Below are 22,965 nucleotides of genomic sequence, written 5' to 3'. Positions count from 1 at the left end.
TATACATCCAAAGTAATCATTTTTTAGAACACAGCTATTGGCACAGTATTGGTAAAGTAAGGCTACTATGTTAAAATGCAAGCAGGAACTGATCAAATAAAAATTAATTCAAATGGTAACACTGAAGAAATGTATAGTATTTAAGATATCACTATACTGTTATATTCAAATGTCTTGATATTTTAAGAATTTTGACAATTCTGAAAAAAATTATTAAATTGTAAAAACATAAAGCAAGATGATAATTTCATCATTTAAGACTGATTTCAAATTTAAAGCTGTATTTCATTGTTATTGCATGAAAATGCAGAATTTATAGGGCACAACTAAACTTGTTACTTACTTCACAGCAATTGCTAGCATATCCCCCAAAAGGATTACATTTAAAAAAATCTTTAAAGTGAGTCTGTGGTTTCCATTTCTGAATATAAGCATGGTAAAAGTCTCTAAACAGGCGCTTTCTGCCATGGCTTTTACAAAGCTGGCTCCCTCTCTCCATCCCTGGCAGCCATTTCTCAGGAAATGCAGTCAGTATCAAAGATATTCCCACTCAACAGTGTTGTCTTTAAATTTCCACAACAGTGTACAGGTTGCTCCTGAGTCTAGTTTGAATTGGGAGGGGTACATGGACAATGAATGCATAAATTTAACCACAAATGTAACATCCCTGATTTTATCCTGCCAGAATGTGATGGACTTTACACAACTCATAAAGGCCACGTTCAGCAGTGTCTACTAAACTCTTGTATCATGAGATACAGACCATAACTCACAGACACAGGAAATAGGGTTAGGTTACCTGCAAAAAAGACCATGTGACTACAAGATAAATGAGATGGTGGTAAAATTTATCCAAATTCATTTTAGGTCAATTTGAATGACCAAAATGTATATACCTTTTTTAAAAAAATGTAAGGGAAAAAATATTGCATGAAAAATTAGGACATAAAAGACCTGGGCACTCTAAAAAGAAAAGCATTTGCTTACTATCCTAAAGCAACTACCCAAACATCTTCAACTGCCAAGTGCTGTCATTCCTTGTACATATGGAACTAAGTTCAGAAACTCCACAAATTATATGGACAAAACCCTCTTTTTATTTACTTTGAATAATAGAGACAAAGATCACACTGGCACACTTTATTTATGGAAGAGGATAATAGAGTAACGTTTTTCTCCTCTGCATGAATAATGACCCTAAATGAAAACTTTAGTATAAAGATCTGTTTTACAGTAAAACATGAGTCTAGCCTCAAAATCAAACAACAGAATATATTTCTGTGGTTTTGTCATTAAAAGTTTATTCTGAAAAAAATAAATAAATCTAGATTCTTGAAAAATAAAGGGTTAAAATCATTACCATGTCTTTCTAGTATAGAGAAAAAATATTTAAAGAATCTTATGAACATGATTTCATAGATAACTTTAAGAGGAACCAAAAACAGATAATGAGTTATGTTGGGGTGGACAGACACAAGAATATTTTACTTCTGTCACCCTCTATGTCACTCCCTCTTACCTCCACTGTGCACCCCAAATAAATTTTTGTACTTCTGTGTCCCCACCCACCATCATAGTCATCCGCTCCATGCCACTCCTGGTTACCATCACACTAGGAAGAAATCTAACATGCAAATTCAGAGTGGCGTGGATAAATGGCAAAAAATGCCTAGGAAATTGGTCTGCTCGCCTTTATGTTTGTTGAAAAATCCTCCATCGCTCCCAACTAATGAAAACAGGAAGCTCTATTCATAAATGTGAAATTCACTGCCTATGATATATAATCATCCTAATAAGAAAATGAGCTTCTAGACATACATGTCCAAGAGGGCAAAAGAAGAGATAGTTTCCCAAAGATGGTTTCAATTTTCTTCTGAATCAGAATTAGCAAATCGAGACGACTAACATACTCTGTGCGCATTATTCCTTACTACACACAGCATTTTGTAATTTATTTCAAAGCTTCCATTATAAACAAAAAAAAAAATAGTTTCTGTTAACCCGCTCTATTCTGAGCTATGGAAATTACTGAATATTTCATTATATATGCAGAACTGCAACCCAAAGTCCTGTTACAGTCACTGTCCAAGCTGACTAAAGAATTACACAAAACATTTCTTTGAAAGATAAAATCCAATCATACAGAAAACTAACATTATTCCAACAAAATGTCCACCGCAATTCCTGACATTTGTTGTTATAAGATCTTCAAAGTAACCATAGGATGATGGCAAATATAATATAAACGATACTAATTACATTTAATCTTTATTGTAAGAGCCACCACCTAATAAAAAAAAAAAAAATCAACTACACAGCCATGATTTAATATTTGTAAAGGAATCCCCAGGCTAACACTTTTGTGACAGCCAATTACAGTTGATCCCGGCAAGGAGTTTGCAAGCAGACCTCTGGAAAGGTAAACTTTTTTTTTTACAATGAGTTACAGATCCACAAGCTTAGGAAGACAAGCAAAAGGCAAACAGAAGGAAGCAGCCACCCTGGGAAATCCGAAGCAGCCCTGCAAGTGATACAATCCCAAGATGCGAATTACTGCAAATCAGCACTGTTGCTCAGAACGCCACACACTCGGTTGAGACAATTTTGCTCACTTTTCCATAGACATAATAATGAAGGAAAGGGAGGAGGGGTAGAGAAAAGAGACGAAAAAGCAGAGGAGGGAAGGGGGGAGTAGGGAGGTGGCAGAAAGGAAAACCCTTAGCTACAGAGTTCTGCTCTCCAAAGGCTTAACCTTACAGGAGTGTGGGCTCCTTCAGCATTTGTATTCTATCCAAATCCTCATGAGTCACAAAAATTAAAAAGCTATAACCTTCTGAATGCCAGGAAGGCCTTACCACAAGCCTTTTGTCAGAGGGGGAAAGGGAGAGAGAGAGGGAGGGAGGGGGGAGAGAGGAAGGGAAGGAGAGACAGAGAAACACCCATAAGTAAAGAGACAGAAGGAAGGAAAGGGAGAAGACAAGAGAAGAGAAAGAGGGAGGGGAGGGGAGAAGGAAAAAGATTGAGAAAGAGGGAGGGGAGAGAGCAAGGGGGAAGCCACAGTGGTAGGCAGTCCCACTTTACTTTGAGTACTGTGAGGTCACAAACCACATGATTCTGTCTCTCCAGTAATAGTGCTTGCAAAAAATAGGAGTTTTAAAGCTTTTGCTTTTTTGGATTGTGTGAATGCTTCATTCGCCTCACAAACAACCACAGAACCACAAGTGCGGTGCAAACTTTCTCCAGGAAGACTGCAAGAAGGCTCTGGCGTTTAAATGGTTAATCTCTGCAGGTCACTACCAGCCACCGAGACCAACCAAGTCAGTGAGTGCTCTAACCACAGTCCATGCAGGAATAGTAGGTCCTTCAAATATTTGCTCACTCCGTTTTGTTTTGTTTCCTTGCTTTTCACATGCTACCAGCTACATAATTTCTTGACAGAAAAAAATAAATATAAAGTCTATGTACTCCAGGCATACTGTACAACTAAAACAGGGACTGGGTATGGTTTGTATTTTCAGTTTAAGGCTGCAAGCAGTATTTACAACAGAGGGCACAAGATCTATCTGGAAAAAAAAGGAGGGACTATGGCGTCAAACAGCCTCTTCAGCGCAGTGACACCGTGTCAGCAAAGCTTCTTTTGGGGTAAGTGCTACCTTATTTCCAGTCTTTCTCTCTGTGAACCTGTTAAGCTCGAAGGTACAAGGTTTAGCCGGGCTGTGAGCTTTCCTAGGTCACAGCATGTTAAAGATCATGATGATGCTATTTTCTCTCACTTGAAATTGAAAAATGAAATTGCTATAAATATTTGCACTTGGCATGTGTAACTAACTCTCGGGGTAGTGGCTTGAAATCGACAAAATTAAATGAGCTCATGTTAATCAAATTGTTTTCCAGTGTAACAGAAACAAGGATGTTAAAAACAGTAAGAGCTTAATATTCCCATGAACTTCCCTAGAATAAAGCTGGATGCTGAATTAATCAAGTATTGTTAAGTTATTGACTCGGCAGCTCCCAATATTGAAACAAATTTCCAAAAGGAAGCAATTTTACAAAATAGCAGACCACAGAATTATTGAAACATTGTGGTCTACCATGTATGACACAGGAGTAAACCTGGAGGGGAGTTAGCATTTTCAGCCGCTCCACTGAAAGAATTCTCTCTACCGCTTGAAACTATGTCTTCAGATATCTTTATTAGCCTGTTTCTAAACAATTTTCTGTGACTAAATCAGACATTCAACTAGAATAGAAGCATTTTCAGGACATCAGAGCTGTTCTGTAAAGATCTCCAGTGCTTGGGACACTGAATGTACATGAAACTGAACTTTTCTAATAATTTTAAATTTAATTTTATATCTGTAGACTATTGCTCCCACACAGAACTTGTTACAAACGCACAGCAAACACTGAAACCTCTAAGATTCTTTTGAGCACATTCTTAGACCTACCAAATGAATACCGTTTTTAGTCTCATGTAAAATAAACTTCACAAGGATACCCTGAAGGATTTAAGAACCATGCCGACAAAATCATGCTGGACTTTTAAAACAAAACAAACATAATGCAGTCCCTTAATACTGAATTTTTAGCAAGTAAGTGCTGATACAGATATGTAAATGGTTTCAATCCTCATCAACTGTCACAGGAGTGTAGTAAAATGTCCACTTACATGATTCTCTTTATGATATCCAACATGTCCCAACTACACAGCAGATTTTAAAGACTGTCTTTTTAGCTTTTAAATAAATCCTTAGCTGCAGAATTTTCAAACTAATGATTGGAGTTCCCGTTACTCCTCCTCCTCCTCCTTCACACATCTTAACTGGCTCCTAGAACAGGGCTTGTCTTAGCTCAAGTCAAAGAGAAATAATTTAACCTAAAAAGGGGATGGGAGGGGTCTCTTGAAGGGTAAAGAAATATACTTCAGGTTTTTATTTTTAAAATAAGTGAAATTGCTACAATGACTCCCACAGTAGCCAAAAGTAGGTCATCTCAGTTATAATACATGCAATGTAATAATCATAGATAAAATCATAATTTCAATAGTAGGCATACGCATTGTTTTTAAAAGCTCTGCCTTCAGGAAGCAGAAAATAACTACAGTTAGACTGCACTATATCCCAGGATAGCCCACATTATACAAACAGTTCACATAGGAGAATATTTACTAGTAGTCACTGAGAGACAAGAAAAACCTACATTAAAGCTATTGTTCCATGGAGAAGTGGAGGCAGAATTGTCAAAGAACGTGTTGAAATGTCCTTGTTCTATCATACAGGAGTAGGGGTGGGTCTTAAAGTTCTATGGCACTCTTAATGACTATTGTATATTAAAGTTTCCAAGATCTGATCAAGCTTAAGAGATAAATCAAGGCCATCTTCCACAGCATGCAGTATTTTTTCACATTCTAGCCAGGCTTTCTCTCCTGGAAGTGAGTCTCACCTTCCCTGCCTCCCCTCCTCCAAACAGTACCTTAGGAGTGGCTAGAGAACTTACCACGAGCCTCCTACACCAGACTAATTACAGGTGAGGAGTGGACAATTGTTCCAGGTTATCATCACGTCGCATGTTTCCCTGTTCCATGTTTGTGAAGCTAAAACCTCCCTTCAAGGCTACGTTCTTACAGTGCTCAGCATAACCACCTAGTGCAATGTCCTAAGTACATGTGTCAATTTTGCGAAATGGTTAAAGAAAGTTTAGGTAAGGGACAAAGCATGTGCTTACTGAATAGCTCACCTCAACCTCTGGGAGGGAGGGAAGGAGGGAGGGATGAAGGAATGCAAGAGAGCAAGTGGAGAGATGAAAAGAGAGTTCCAGTGTCCTTGATCTCTGCTACTTTAATCAAGACTTTCAATCTGTGCTACTCAAAACCATTACTTCATATGAATCAATCCTGTTGAAACAGAAGATTGACTCAACAGTATCTTAGCATTAAGGGCTCGTTGGTGAAATGGTCACATTTCGACATCTTCTCCCTATAGCAGACCAAAGCCTCTGATGAAGCAGAGGGTGCAAACAGTCATTTCCAAAACAATAGCTGTGGTCTCTACCGACAATGATCCTTCTGTAATTTCAAGATTCCCCAGTGACCAAGCTTTGCAACTTGTCGCCCGGATAACAGAGATTAAGTTCAATAACCCAGAGAGAAGAATGAAAAAGAGCAAGCATTGAAGGCTACTCTAATATTTATTAAAAGCTAAAACTGCCAATTACTACACAAAGAGACTACCTTCCATTCAAAAAAAAAAAAATGATTCTACTTTACAAAATTAATACAGATTTCACTTTTAAATCATAAAGATGTTTTGAAATGTAAATGAAATGACAGATCTGTTGAGTCTGAGTGAGCTTCCTGATAGTCTCTAGGCACAGGAAAGGCAGGAAATGTACACAATTACAATACAGTATATTTTAGTTCTTTTAGTAAAACAAAAATAATTTATTCAATTACACCCTTCAAGCTAATAATCACTGGTGGCCAGACTTGTTTCAGTCAGCAGTGTTAAGTCCAATTCTGTAAGGTAGAAATGTTCCAGCTTATTAAGGGAAGACTGCGGGGTGGGGCTGACTCGTGGAGGGGACTAAGATGTTATCAGGGACACAGAATTAATCTTTATTGAATAGAACCATTCACAAATCAAATCTCACTGTACTTCAATACTTTCAAGCAGCTCTAATCAATTACAACCCTTTTCTAGTGCTTCAGAACTCATGTGCTTTCAATTTTACACACTGGTGGTCCTGAAGTACTATATTGGGCAGAGTTAAGACATTCTGTATCACAACTTTTTTTAAAAAAATATTCATCTAGAGAGCTTTATCCCCCACCTCTCAGGAACTGTTTGCATGCAAACTGTGGTAATATTTTTATACTGTGCTTCCTTGTTAAAGCAAAAGGCCAGGGGTTACCCAAATACCTCAACTATATTTATATATTAAAAAAGAAAAGGTAAGTATTCATATCAAAACTCCAATGGGACAGGCTTCTTTATTTCTGCATTTCCGATGATTAATGAAGCCCCACGCCACTTAGAGACTGACGGCAGAAAAAGGGCACATCTCAAAGTCGTCTCCACACTTACCCCCCTACCACACCGAAGCCCCGTCCATGAGTCTCCAGACGTGTGCTATAAGACACTAGTATGTACAAGGCTAGGGCAGCAGGAGAGCTGTGCATGTTCTTCCTGAGCACTCAGACTGCAGACGCTATCAGCCAAGCCTTTGGAGACATGTTTGTATAAATGGTTCACTGAAACTGTAAACCTCTGCAGCGTCCTTCCAAAAATATTACAGATGTGGCCAAATAAATGCCATCAATTCAAGGTGAAAGAAATCATGTGGCAGAAGCTAAAACCGTAATATGGACAACGCATGACTATTTTTCGCAGCTGGTCAGACCTGTCACTTAATGTACCCTGGCCAACCCTATGCTAGTTTAAGCAGAGACTTCCTAACAGGTTACCTAAATGAATTATTTTTTTTCCTCTCCCAACACCAATGAAACTAAGTTGTATAACTCTAACTTAAGATTTAACATAGTTAAAAACAAAGCTGGCACTAAGCTCCTATATTAAAGATAACAGTAATCTCCAATACTTGATATTTTCTCAATAAATCTCAGAAAATATTCTGATAACCTCAAGTGTTTAAAATGTTTAATGGTTTTAAATGGATCTTTGTAAAGTTTGCTATACAATATACACCTTAACAAAACCTCTTGTCATTTCAAAAGGACAAAAGTATTCACTGGATATGCATTCTGACTAATGTGTTACAATTAAAATAAAATGAGGAAACGCTATACCTTATTCAAAGGGAGTTTCCATACAATTTTAGCCACAGTTAACCACAAACTTTTGTTCATCCAACAGAAAACACAAATAAAACAGACCATATAACTTTTTAAGACTTCTAGAGCAACCTAAATGAAATGTTCCTTTATTATACTGCTTACAATATCTTCAGCTTACATGGAATTCTAAGGAATTTCCTCCCCATATAGTACTATTAAGGTCATGGGATTCAAGGTTTGCAACACTGTTGAATGGATGTAAGAAACACCCTATAAAACATTTCAAGCTCCTGCTATTATTAAACAGGAGTTAATTCTAAAGCCTATTTTTTCATAAGCATGTTTTCTTCCTTTAAGAAATAGAAACTGTAGCACTTATTGTAATCTCCAAATGAGATGAACTATAGAGCTCAGACTCCTTTAAACGCTGCTTGTTATGGAAGTACTTAATATTTCTATAGAAAGAAAAACGTGTTAAATGTGTTAGTCATTCTCTTCCTATAAACATTCCAAATTGTTATTAATACTCAAAAATCCAACATCTAGAGGTTAGGAGTGGAGCTCAGGAGTAGAGTATTTCCCCCACGTGCACATGCCCACAGTTCCACCCTCAAACACAAATTTAAAATGATAGTAATTTCTGAATCCAATATACATCCAAGGAACAAAAAAAAAATACAAAATGTGAAGACTATGGATGAAAATAAACAATAAGTGTTACGTACCTTGTTTATTTTTTTTTCTTTTAAGTCTACTGTTTAGAAGAAAGAATTTATTGATATACAGACATAAACACAATTTTCTGGAATGTTTAAGGGTGTTAAAAATTATTGCAAAGATGTTAGAAATTTTCCAAGTCAGTAGTCTTGTCAAGATGTACTTAATTTTTGAGAAATACTTTAAAGACTTTGTGACTGCTACTGATCCTACTGCCATTTCTCTTCAGAAACTATACATCAGAGTGACATTACACTAGTGACATTCTTAATGGGGTAGATATAAACATTCTATTCAATACAATTAATTTTAACTGCAAAGTCAAATAAATTAATTTTATCATGCTTGCTTTTCAGTAACATTAACTTTTCTACATGAAGAATGTCTGTTGGATCACTATACAACCAACTATAAACATATATCTACATAAAAGATTAAGTTAAAATTCCCAAAACTTAAATATACATTTATAGATCCCCTTAAAATTACATGAGACTTGAGTGTGCCAAACCATTATTTATGTATTTCTTATGGTCAGCTATCTCACAACTAAATTTATTTTGTGCCTCAATAAAAGCAAAAAAGAAATAAAGAAAAAATACTAACCAAAACCAAATAACAATTACCAATAAAGTTTTAAAAACATATATATACATGATCTTTCTTTGTAAAAATTACAATAATAGTGTTGTGGTATTCCACAACCTTTAACATAGATATAGACATTTTTATACTGAAACAAAATACCTGCCACATATACTCAACTTTGATTCCATTTTGGGTATCAGTCTGATTTAAAATTTTTATACATGGTATACGCGTATGCATATGCACTAGTGACTATGAAATTTGGAATAATGATTATAAACCAAGAACAACAACTGTAAATTATATAACTAAGGAACTGTTTGAATCTCTTGGAAAACAATTATTTTCTATACTTACAATACTGTAGTAAAATGTCAATCTATAAAATCAAAATAGAGACTAGGCATCCATGAAGAACCATGTTACTAAAATAATAAATATTATATTTATAAAATCCAAAGACCTTATTTTCCAATTATAAATCCAAATAGTCACTGACAACAATCAGTAAAATGAGACATTTCAGTTTACATTAGCAAATTTGAACTTTATCAGTGAACTAAGAGATCCCGATTTATAGCCATCTTAGCTGTCCCTAAACATATACATCTTCTATACATCTACTCACTGCCCATCTAACCTGGGTAAGAAAGAACTATATTTTTCATTTTTGCTGTTTATAATAATAATGGCAATTTTCTTTTTAAATTTCTGTACTGAACTTCTCAACTTAAGACTGAATTCCCAGGATATTCTTTAAGTAAAAAGTGATATTCTTTAACAAATACTTAATTATTTTAGTGTTTCTACCACATAATTTAGAATTATTTCAATAAATATAAGTAGCCTGAATGTACTTTGAAGCAGAAAACAGGTTATGACATCAATCCTACTACATATTATATATCATAATTATATATTCTATATTACATATTATGTAATAAAGCACATTATACAGTTAATGGTTCAAACCTCTGCTCTACCACTGTGACTAGCCACTAGAAAAAAAAGTATCAAAAGGGGAAAAGGTATAGACTCTCTTGCAAGATGTTTTATGTAGGTACAGCCTTTAAAGGGTTCGGTTGTTTTGTTTGTTTTGGGTTGTTTTGGGTTGATTTGTTTTTGGAGAAACTCTTTGTTTCCTAGACTTCTACCATACTAGAGCTATATTATAACACAGAAAAAAAAAAATCTCCTTTAAGGTAACAATCCACATTGTGTAAATCAGTTAACCAGTTTTCTATGAACCTGGAACCAAACTATAAACGTGTGTCAGGGTTAGGGATAGAGCCCTGGCCACATGCTCAAAGTCCTGGCATCCTTCCCCAGCACAATAAAAAGAGAGAATAAAACATGTGTGAGTATCCACGGGTAAAGCCCTGAACACTCTGAGGGTTAGGAGAAGACTAAGAGAAAACTCCACAGAACAGTTATGCCTTAACAGTAGACAACTGGTTACAAAAGATAAGCTAGTAAAATTTATGATTCACTGTCATGAAATTTGTCTTTTATGTGATTCGGCTTTTGAAAAAAAAAAAAAGCATTGAAGTTTTGCTAGTGCTCTTTCAAAATTAATTTTCATACATACACACACTGTAGGGGGCTGCAACCCTGTAGGTGCAACAACAATATGAACTAACCAGTACCCCCTGAGCTCCTGTCTCTAGCTGCATATGTAGCAGAAGATGGCCTAATCGGCCATCATTGGGAAGAGAGGCCCCTTGGTCTTGTAAACTTTATATGGCCCAGCACAGGGGAAGGCCAGGGCCAAGTAGTGGGAGTGGGTGGGTAGGGGAGCAGGGGCGGGGGGGAGGGTATGGGGAACTTTCGGGATAGCATTTGAAATGTAAATAAAGAAAATAATAATAAATACATAAATAAATTTTTTAAAGTAAATAAATAAATAAAGAGACAATCGGGCAGATAATACTTTTTAAAAAAGAAACTGTATTGCAGTGCATTAGTAAAACAATATAAATAGGAAATTCAGTGTATCCAATTTTTGATGATTAATCCACAACAGAAACTACTTCTTCATACTCTCATGATCTCCAGGATTCTAACAGATTCTACAATCTCACACTTAGTGTAACTAAATACATATACATATGCACAAGTGCTTTATATCACTGTCTGTCTCTATAATTTAGGAAGAAAATTTATTTTAAAAACTTTTACTACTCATATCCACCACATTTTAAAAACTTTATTATCTAAAGTAGATATAAATGAGAGGACTCTTGAATGACCTTTACTCTTGATGCAATACAAGTCCTGTATGGCATACAAATGCACATTACAGAAGAGCCAAGCCCTCCAGCAGTTGGAAAAGAGGCATGCGGAGATGTATTTAACTATCAGTCACAAGTACCTAGGAAGCTTTAAAGCATCCACTAATTTCCAGTCTTATTTTATTTCCATACACACTTTCTTTCAAAACTTAAGTAATTTTAAATAGAGCAAAATACTGTCTTAAATTGCCAAATTACTTATTAAATGGTTAAATCTCACATAGAGGTAATAAATTTCTTACTGAGATGAATCCAACCCATTTTTGTGGCTATAAAATTAAATTGTGTACACCACAAACAACGTAACACAAAATTTTACCCCAAGTATTTATTTACAAAGTAAGTATATTACATGTGGAAAAAAAAAAGATAGGAAGAGATTTTCTTTTTTTTTAATTTTTTTATTAGATATTTTCTTCATTTACATTTCAAATGCTATCCCAAAAGTTCCCTATACCCTCCCCTACCCACCCACTCCCACTTCTTGGCCCTGGCATTCCCCTGTACTGGGGCATATAAAGTTTGCAAGACCAAAGGGCCTCTCTGGAAGAGATTTTCTATAGTAAAACTTCACTATAATCTTTCTATTTATTTACTTTTATACAGATACATGATCATTAATTTAAAAGAAAAATACTTAATTACCATCCATGCTGCTTCCTTTAAAGGAAATGTTGAGGGAAAATAGTGCCCTAATTCATTATCATAAGTTGAAAGATAACTTTTAAAAAGTAGTTTTAAAAATAATGTGATCGGAGGACTCATACTCAAAACATCTGAAATAAACAATAAAAATACAAACTGGAACATATAACTACTTAAAAATAAATATAAAGCCACTCTGAACATAAGAAATATACATATACTTTTAAAACAGAAGATTACTTGAGCAGTTTTTAAAAGCAAGCTTTAACTTGAGCACAATAACCCTATGAGTACAGAATTTTCTTCTAAACTGGTAAGTCTAAAAGAAGCGTCTAACATCTAAACTCATCATCTTAATATGTGATCATTTCTTTAATCGCACAGCTAGCACATCCCCAACCCTGTGAAAGGCCTGACCACTGCACTTTTCCTGCCCGTACCTCTTCCTTATTGATCACAGTGTATCTTCAGCACTTGAAACTCCAAAATCCTAACTACCTTTAGACTCCATAACTGAGTCACCACTGCGGCCTGCTCGCAAAGCACCCGTCTCTAGAAGGCAAGGAAGCCTTGGTCGTTAGAGCTGATGCTTCTACACAAGCAGGCAAGTTCAGTGGCTTCCTAGCTACACCAGAGCCATCCGCCCCAGGAGCTCAAGGGTGCCCAAAACAACGGCTTACCTGTTCCAGCCAGGCTGAGGAATGTGGCCAAATCATTTTTATTGATTTAACCTTTACAGGAATGCTACATATCCTCAGAGCAAAACATTTTGAATGTATTTATAATATGATACACTTCTGAAAAGCCATGAAAAAGAAAGCTAGGAACAAATCTGGACAGCCCTCCACCCTTGGTTGTTAGGAGTTTATTTTTATTTTAAACATTATCAGTGGACCTAAATACGGAATAATTCTACTTGGGGAAACTTACTTTGGCACGATTGAATTAGAAATAAAAATTTATTTCAGAGTAGAAAAGGTACAGTTAAGTAAATTCTAACTTTAAGAACTACAACTCCTAACTTGACAATGATTGACAAACTTTTAACAAATTCTAAAGGCTCTTTTGACACTGATGCACATCCACTGTGAAAACGACAAACATATCAAACTACAACTTACAGAGCATAGTCCTCACTGAATAGCTAAAAGTTATAATCTAGTTACATTCTGGGCATTTACAGAGAAAGTTCTGTGGAGTCTATCTCTCTCGCTTCCTGCACATGGTACTTTATAAACAGCTGCGGCAGCTAATGCCTACACTAGGTGCATTTGCCAAATAATAATTCACAATATTATGCTTCCTCACATTATGCTCCATCATTAGTTAACTTGAACCTCACTTCTCAAAAAGTTCTACTTTCACCGCCCACTGTTCTCTTCAAAATGCAAACAAGTTTTGAGCATTTCCAGATGTAGCAGACTGCCCCCCCTCTCTTTCTCGCATGCGCGCTCTCATATAAACACACTCAAAGAATTCTAAATAACAACATAATAAAAGCAGAGACACTGTTTCCCACCTCAACATCGATGTGTGTGGAATGGGAGCTGACTGACAGGGCTGCATCTCCATGAGGTCAGTGGGTGCTAGCTAGCCGCACAGGCAGCAGGTAGCTACCACTAGGTAAAGCAGCAGCATATTTGGGTAGCAGACAAGACTCTGCCGACCTGGGCTTTCTGAAACTCTGATAGCTACTGAGTAAGCAAGAATAAAGGCAAATGCTGCTCGCTTTTTCAAACTTAGCTTAGCTTGAATCTCAGGTAATATAACTGGAATTCAACTACATTGTTTTCATCTTGTCATCAATTTTTTATATAAACCATTCTAGCATGTATGAGACTATGCTAAATGAAAATCAAAATCATTTACATGCAGCCTACTTCTCTGAAGTCGGGCTGGGAGCCCTGTGAGACATGGGAGGTGGCAAGGGTGAAAGTTTTCAGAGAGGACTCACTCCTCTACAGCCCGCAAAACAAGGGCTTTCCTGATACTCCCTGGGTACTCCTGGGCGCACCTCACCCAGGGCCGCGTGTCACTCCAGGGGCCATCATTACAGACCACTGCCTGAAACACGTGCTTAGCCAGGGAACACAGGTACGACACAGGAAAAGACCCATAGGAGAGTGAAAAGGTAAAGTAAGAATATGTATAACCTCTGAGTGTGCTTTATATTTGATTTATAAAGGGGATTTTCTTGAGAAAAAGGCAACAAGGAAATATAATCAATTTAGACTCTAACCAATTGTTATTCTGAGAAAGCACAAATAGCTCACGAGTTTGCTTTCAAGTTATTTACTCTAAGAATCATGCAAAGTAAACAAACTGCCTTTACGACTTGGTCATCAGCCTTTTAAAAGACAATTCCAGAGGGCGCTCCATTGAATGTCCCCAGAGCCACAAGGCTGTTCTGGCCCAGACACCAGATCTGGTTGATCCCCAGCTCTGCCTGAGGCATAGACCATGGGAGAGGAGGGGTGAGACAGGGCCAGCCTTAGGTGCCTTTTGTAAACAGACACACACCCCTAGGTAAATTAAAATATGGCAGACATTGGCTACCGAATTTATGTCAGAAATAAGCAAAAGCAAAGATAAACATGCAAAACATTCTCGGCAAGCTGTTTCCAAAAAAATTTGCAGTTTGTTTTTAATAAAACATTACACTTTCTTTCTTCTCTCTGGTCTAGAGCTGTGACCATAAGTAATACTAAAGGGAAAATAAAGACAGAGACAACTTTGTAAAATGAATAGACCAAAAAGTCATTATTTATTTCTCCAATACGTTTTTAAGTATATATCAATCTATACCCCAAATACTTTTATTTTAAATTAATATTCTGTGAAAACACCCCAACTACCTACTGCTGCTTGTGATTCTAATGGAGTGAATGAACGTGTCAGCTGAAACTAAGATTAATTTGTTACCTTTCCTTGGTTGAGTCTGTTTATTTATTAGCTTTCTGGGCTTGAGATGTCCTGGGCCAGGTGCTGTGCTAATCCTTTGAAAACACTGCTGTTTAATTCTCACAACTCCCTTCTATGAGGGGTCCCCTAATTACTCAGATAAGAGGAAAGAATGAAGTCATGAAGCCTGACCACGGTCACACAACTGAATAGCTGACAAGCTAGTCAAAGCCTTTCTACTCTGGACAGTCACTTTACAATATTACACTGGCCTTCATGACGTCACTTCTTGATCCTTAATCTCTTCTTTAAAGTTACTGGTTCTTTTAAAGTTACTGGTTCTCAGAAACACAGTCCTCTCTACCTTGACAAAATACTAAACAGGGAATCTCTGTGTCTCCATCTATTCTAGTCCATCGCTTTACATAAAAATCATCAGGGAACTGAAGCAACTAAGAAAGGTCAAGGCTATCAAGGGAAAAGGTTGTCTAAGTTTGATCAGAAAATGAATTTCAAGAAACTTGATAATTCTTAGTCATTATAATCAGTAGTCTTTTGCAATGTCCATACCACTCTTCACATGATTAATAATATCATTTAGGAATCAAAAACTCAGCTTTTATAACACCAAGAATTTGTAACTATCTTAATTTACAACCTAAAATGGTAATGGTCAAACACTTGGTCTTCCAACAGTGGGGAGGTGGGGAACACCCTGCCAAGATGGCCATAGGGGTTAAACATTTCACATTTCCAAAGACATGAGAACTGATTGAGAAAGCTAACTGAGATCTCCAAAGTCCAACAGCATTCCTGTACCCACATTTTACTTGCCATGAAATAATGACCAAGCTAACGACTTTAAAAGTCTAAATAAGAAGGCTCACCTGTTAACATAAATATGAAGACAAATGTAAAATCATAGGTACACCATTTTAGAAAAGAAAATAATTTTACATATTAGTTTTAATTAGAAACATCCAGGGAAAAAAAAGTTAGACGTTGGTTTGTCATGATGCCTTCCTAGAGTGTACAACCCAAGGCACTGGAGATCAACAGAATGGGCAAATAACAGTATACATACAAAACTAATTTTGAAATAATAGAGAAAGTTCTTCTGTAGTTGCACTAGTACTGCGGTTCCAATTCTGCTGTCCTGCCTATCAATAGATGAAAGAAGTTAGAAAAAGATACCATGGGAAAGAAAAGGAGATTGGTTTGGGTAAGGCAGTTCACTGCATTTAATTTAATCCCCACAGTATTCCCACTTACATTATCAGGAGCCACAAAAATGACAGAGACAAAAATTTTTGTATGTAGCCAAAACAGTTAAAGAAACAGAGAATAAACTTTAAAATGTCTCAGCAATAATAGTGTGTGTGTGTGTGTGTGTGTGTGTGTGCGTGTGCGTGTGCGCGCGCGCATAAATGACTAGGCACTAGAGATGTATATAGCTCAGTGACTGGGTGTTTGCCTAGCATGGATAGGCCCTGGACTGATCTCAGCATCCAAAAACCAAAAGGTTAAATTGAAAATATCCCGAATAAATTAGCAGGAAGGCTTGGCAACAGGAGGACTGGGGGGGGGGGGGGTGTAGACTGTAGTCCAGGCTGAATTCCTGAATGTGCTAGTGATTATGAGGAGATGGCAAGAGGTGGACAGAATTCTGTCCCTGCTAAAGCTATGTTTATGAGAAAACAGGATGCTAAATTTCAGGATGCCACAATCTCGGCTCTTTAAATTATAAGTATGTTTTTATGCATACTTGAGGAATCTAAACTAGTAACAAAAGCTATGCCTACACCTAAAAGACAGGAACATATACTACCGTATTACATTTAGTTAGCAGTGGTCTCTAATATTTGACAAGTTCATTTTCCTGAATCAGTATAAAACCTTCATTTTCCCACATTCAAGTTGTACGAAATAGAGCAAAGTTCTCCAAAATAAATCATAGTCACAGAAGAAAAAAAACAAGGCCCTGATAGAAGCCTGACAGACCAGCAAGAACTTAAATTAGGGTCTGAATCTCCATTATACTCACATAACCCTAAGCAAGAACACACTGTCTGATTCCCTCATCTATAAATAGCACCTACCCTAAAGTTTCCCATAACAACTAAATAAAAAGTAAAGTGCTTACTTACATCCTATCTGACAAAACTCATAGAGTTATTAAGTATAATCAGCTTCCTAATCCTTCAGTTTACTGCAGCACACTTGACTGCTCAGTTTCCCCACAGTGAGCACACAAGTACTGAAGCATCAGCATCAGCATCAGCATCAGCATCAGCATCAGCATCAGCATGCCTGGAAAGCAGGTTAAATGTAGACTCTGAGACTCTCCTTTAAAGGAGGGCCTGTGCCTGAGTAGGAGTGGCAGGAAGTCTCAGTTTGTTAGGCCTGCTCCAGACAACACTAACTAAGGCAAGGGTCCAGCTGCCCACTTCTCAAACTGAGCAGAGCATCCAGTAGCTTTCTACTAATCCCTCATTCTCAGGGACTCAAGCGCCCAGGGAGAAAAGGTGAACCTAATTCTACTTCCAAACATAACTTTCACATGTAGAAAGCAACTTATGTCCCCTTACCCCTGAGTTTACCCACAATGACCAAGCACTTGCACAACGATCTCCTGAAAAGTACTGTCTCGTTGTTATTTGAGGCATCCTGCAAATCATGACACTGCATAATGATATCAGCTACTAGCCTGTCCTCACGCTATCAACAACTTCTCATCAGATAGGTATTCCAGATGCCTTGAAGGTTTTTTGCTTTTCTTTTGCAATTGTGATTATAATTATGACATTCTTGCTCATGTATGTCTTTCCACTCTGTGCAGATGGGCACATACATGCAATCTTCCCCCTTCCCTCCCCTCCTCACATTGCCTCTAAGTTCACAGCATTGCATCTACACAATATTCCTGAAGCAGTATCCAGTGGTTGTGACCTAGGCTACATTTGTGAAACATGCTGCTGTTGGGTAAAATCATGTTGCTCCTAGCATGTCTGAGATGCTCACAAATCACTTCTAATCCTCATTCCGAGCTCTCACCAGCAGAGATCTCAAGCTGATGGGTAGACTTTTCCATCTAGTCCTCTTCTGATGTTTTATAGCACTTTCTTACTGGTAAAATAAGTGTTTGACTGCGATTGCCTGTTTTTCCCCCTCTTTCCTTGCATGGTTACTGAGTGAAGAAAAATGTTTATGTAGATAGGATACTGTCAAGCCAAAGAGGAATTCAAGTTCTGTTTCCTGGCATGCACAGTGATGTGCAGTACAGAGCTGCTGCTATGGTCAGCAGTGGAGGGAGGGCTGCCCACTAACTGCTTCAACTGCTTTTCCCAGTTTCAGAAACTCCTTCATCTAGTCAGCCTGCACTTACCTTACCTATGCTTACACCTTTAGTTCAGATCTGTCCTTAATTGCAAATATGTTCTGCTGTTCATTCACACCTGTATGAACTTTTTTTCCCCATATATGTCTTGTGAGTACATACATGTCCTATGCCCTAGATCCTAAACTTTCAACAGAGAGCTCAGATCTGGGGCCTTCCCTTCGAATGGCATCTGGGAGAGCTGTGTAAGCACTCAGGTGGTTAGTAGTTTTATGACAGTCTGGTCAATGCCTTGTAAGAGACCACGAGGAAGAGAATGTTTATCACACATTTAACAATCACTGAGAATTAAGAGTATCAAAAAGCAAGTTAAGACTTTGGGCATAGAAACTGTATCTAAACCAGTACTTGTTTTTTACTAGAAAGGCTCAAGGATAAAAAGAAAGAAAAAAAAAAGAAAATACTGACTCTGTAAGGTGAGTCTAAGACAAAAAAGAATACCTGGAAAGAGAAAATAGGAGCACTTCAGAAATAAGCAATGTCATAAGCCCACATGGAGAGCCCACAGGGAGACACAGTGAGACAAACAGAAGACCTGAAACCTTAAAACTCCCTATGCATGGCGCTGTAACAGGATAGTCCAGCTCTCGCCGTGTCCAATTCTCTACTCAAGCTTTATCCTTACAGGCTTAGATACCTCTCCAGGAAGCCCTAACTGAATCAGAACTCAACAAACCTGATAAGTCTGACAAAAGAATTACATATAAAGATGCTTCTGAGAACATGAAACAGAGAAACTACCCGTTTACCTATGTTGTATCACATGGACTTTTTAAGGTAAAAATGTGACACAAGCTGTCAAAAATATCAGACATTCTCAAAGAATATTAGATGTAAATATAATCAAGTACTACAAGAAAATCCAAATGTACATCCATAAGACTATAAAAGAACACAACTGGTGTCTTTAAAAGGCAGGGTAGGTTATGAATGGTCAAACTTTTTATCAAAGCACAAAACTGTAAAATAAGTTAGAGGCCAACAGTTTTAGAGATTCAACTTCATGAAATTATGCTCATTAAAAATCATTTGATTGTTACTGTATTCATTTTTCAAGCTCAGTGGAACATTTTGTCATGTACCCTTATCACAAAAAAATAAGTAAACATTATATATGCAATATATATGTGTATATATATATATATATCATATTGTGTATATATATCATATATTGTATATATATAATGTTTACTTATTTTTATACATATATACATATATATGTTTGATTTAACATCATTTACTTTAGACATTACTTATAAAACTAGAAATAATCAATTATAAAAATACATTCATAGAAGTCTAAAATCCTTTTTTCTGAACTCCACTTTAGGAATCAGTACTTTTAAACATTTCCGAGCTATGAGTCTGTTCAAACAGAAAATTTTAAGATGCACATAGCATCTCAAACAGACACCGAGAAACAGCTCTCGGGGCCAAGAGAATGAAGGGAAGGACTTCTCCAGGTTGGTGATGAAATTCCTATAGCTCCACTGAACACAATTTAAAAGCACCAATCTTATGATCAGACTTGCCACCAACACCTTTAAAAATAAATGTTTCTACTTAATAGTGCTATTTCCCCAGTTCAAAGTCAGAGATCTTACTGATTCAACCAAATATGTGGATTTTATATTTACTATAGACATACAGTTAATGACACTGGTTGCTGACTATATAACAGTGTCCCATAGGCTTCCATGGAAGGAATGTTCTCAGGCCTCACCTCCAAACCATGGGACAATCCTAACACCCGACCCACAGTCCATGGACTAATAACTCCGTTGTGCTGAGACAGTGCACAGTGCTGTGCTTCCCTGCTGCTGTCGGAAGGAAGGATAAAGCTTCTGTCCACTGCAGCACTGGTGAAGAACTTCACAAATGCATTTCTGTGCACTTACACCTCCACTAATGGCGTGTCTACTACTTTAGGACTTCAGTTTCATTTCCTTCCCTGCCCTATCCTGTTGTGTTGTAATCTTGCTGTAAACAACCCTGACAGATGCCTCAAATCTTTTTTGGAATTAAGATACAAATGATAAAACTCATTGCTCAATCTAATACCATTAGCTTCCCGTTGCTCTAGAACACTGGTTCTCAACCTGTGGCTTGCGACCCCTTTCACAAGGGTCACCTAAGACCAACAGAAAACAGAGATAGTTAAAGTTCATAACAGTAGCAAAATTACAGTTATGAGGCAGCAACAAAAATAAATTTATGTTTGGGAGTCACCACATCATGTAGAACTGTATTAAAGGGTCACTACATTAGGAAGATTAAGAACACTGCTCTAAGATAAAGACCACGGGCTTTCTCCTTTAACTAGCTTATAAAAGTATCTTTTATTCTACTGAATTAATTGTCATCTAGGAGGCTTACTGCCTCCCTCTGCTAACCTAGGCCTAGTCCTAGAAGCTTCTAGCCTCTGTGTAATCTATTCTAGGCCTAGAATGTTCTCAGCCTCTGAGACTTACTGCTGAATAAGCTCACCTTTTCTTTTGCTTTCTGAGCTCTTGCTAGCTGGTCAACTCGGCTGTTCTGGCTCAAAGCTCCTCTCCATGCTGATTCATGCTGGCTTATCCTCAATTGCTCTGCTTGACCTCGAACTGACTCTAGCCATCTGTTCTAATCTGCTGGCTACTTCGCATTCTCTTGTTTGTTTTGTCTTTATCTGTATGAAGCTTGTGCTCTCTCCAAACTGTCTCTGTAAAAATCTCCTGGTAAAACTGCCTCCTTCTTTTTAGCACAGGAGAGTTGGGCATTTCCTATTCTGTCAAACCTTTCTGTGACCTTGTCTGCCACTCAGTCATCACTTTCAAGAGGGGTGCTTCCTTCTACACACTAACATTACCTTTGCTGTTTGGGATTAAAAGTGTGTACTAAGGGCCTGTCTGAATTCCAGTCAGAGGGATAAAAGGTGTGTGCTAAGGCTGAGCCACACCATAACTAGAAACAGTTTTTTCAGTAAATAACATAATCTAGGGGTTCGCAGTGTAATCAAATGTCCTGCAACACTAGTTCACTATTCCCATCAGTCTCTAAGACCTAACAAGCTAACCTGTGCAAATTCCGATTAATTTCTTACTCTCCTTCATTCCTGGTGCCACTGTCTCTCCCCCAGCCGATCCAATTTCCATGGTGCTACTTACCCATTCTCCTCACTCAAGGTCAATGCACATCAAACCTGTCACTTGGCAAACACCTTAGAAAGGTTTCCTATGCCTAGACAAAAGATTAAATTTCCTAGTCATCCATTCAGTTTGCCACATCCCAATACTGATCACCAGTCTAACAGTATTTTCTTCATCCACATTTCCTTCCAGATACCTTTAAGCTACCTGTAGGTCACTCCCAGTGCTCTCCTTTACCTGTGAAGCTCCTTCCCTGTGCTGTCGCCCTCCCCTAGGTTTCTCAAGGTTTAAATAGGACCTATCTAAAGAAAGATCAAATGGTATTACTTTCATAAGATTCCTCCTCGCAGCTGAAAAACCCTCTCAGCCACCTCTGTATTGCCAGGGGAGAACATGAGTAGCCTTTCCTTACATACTTAGGTTCTCAATCGCCGGTCATTCTGCATCTACCTGTGGGGAAGACTCTGCTTACACAAGGATCTAAGTGTGTCTAATTACTAGTTGGTGAGTCCAGATCTGAAGCTGCAGAATCCATTTGTCTCCTACTGTATTCAGAGAAGGCCTTTTAAAGGAGCTTACTGGAGAGGAAAAAGAGTTGATAATGTAGTAAGAACCTCACCCTCTCGAGCAGCCACAGATGCCTTGTGATGAGGCAGAGCTTAGAGTACACTATGCCTCCCATGAAGACAGTAATACACTCACGGTGTGCACCTGCCTCCCATATGCTAAGCCAGGATTGTACAAATTAGAGATTGTGAGCTCAAATTCTACCCAGGTGACTTAAAACCTATGTTTTCTGTGTAAATCTATAATGTCTCTGTACCTAAGTACACATCTATAAAGTAGAAAAGGCAAAAATTGCCTCATGCAATAATCAAGGCCCACAAGACACATAAAACACATATGTACTGTATCAGCAACATAAGCACACAAGAGTCCCCATGCCCTGGCCTCCTACATATCACCTAGCCTCATGCCTGCAGAACACGGGAACTCAACAAAATAGATTGAATATGGGTGGCTAGATGAATAACAATTGCTTAAATAAGAAAAAAGACTTAAAACAAATGTGATAAGTTACAGGAAAACAAGACATGCTAAAGAAATTATATAAGAAAAGAAGAAAAATATTTTTAAAAGGACAATTATAGTTGCCAACAAAAAAGAGTGGTAGGCACAGTGTACAATTTAAAAAACAATTTAAATTTAAAAAACAAACATGCTTTCAATTTTAAAAAACTCACAAAATCTAAGTTTATAACCAAAGAAGCTAATATTAAAGAATTAATCATTACATTAGGTAGATAATGTGATAATACTCCGTAGTTTAGGATTGATACAGATAAATTAACCTACAGTGAACAACTGTGGTTTTGTTTGTTTGTTTTTTGTTTTTTTTTTTGGTTTTTCGAGACAGGGTTTCTCTGTGTAGCCCTGGTTGTCCTGGAACTCACTCTGTAGACCAGGCTGGCCTCGAACTCAGAAATTCACCTGCCTCTGCCTCCC

General features: G+C 37.4%; 2 protein-coding genes across 2 annotated transcripts in view; one reads left to right on the top strand and one right to left on the bottom strand.

Moving 5' to 3' along the window:
- The window catches only part of Supt3h (SPT3 homolog, SAGA and STAGA complex component), a 317,124-nt gene that overhangs the window by 274,405 nt on the left and 19,754 nt on the right, over positions 1-22,965 (bottom strand). The gene's annotated exons all lie outside the window — the stretch shown is intronic.
- Runx2 (RUNX family transcription factor 2) overlaps positions 3,230-22,965 on the top strand; it is a 210,163-nt gene continuing 190,427 nt past the window's right edge. Inside the window, exon 1 of the mRNA XM_021217616.1 lies at positions 3,230-3,642. Coding sequence (XP_021073275.1) covers positions 3,273-3,642 — 370 coding nt within the window. The 5' untranslated portion in view covers positions 3,230-3,272. The remainder of the gene's footprint in view (positions 3,643-22,965) is intronic.

The sequence above is a fragment of the Mus pahari genome, chromosome 18, assembly GCF_900095145.1.
Source record: "Mus pahari chromosome 18, PAHARI_EIJ_v1.1, whole genome shotgun sequence".
In the NCBI taxonomy this organism is placed as follows: Eukaryota; Metazoa; Chordata; class Mammalia; order Rodentia; family Muridae; genus Mus; species Mus pahari.
The sequence above is the reverse complement of the archived record's forward strand: the minus strand, read 5'-3'. Positions and strand labels throughout refer to the sequence as shown.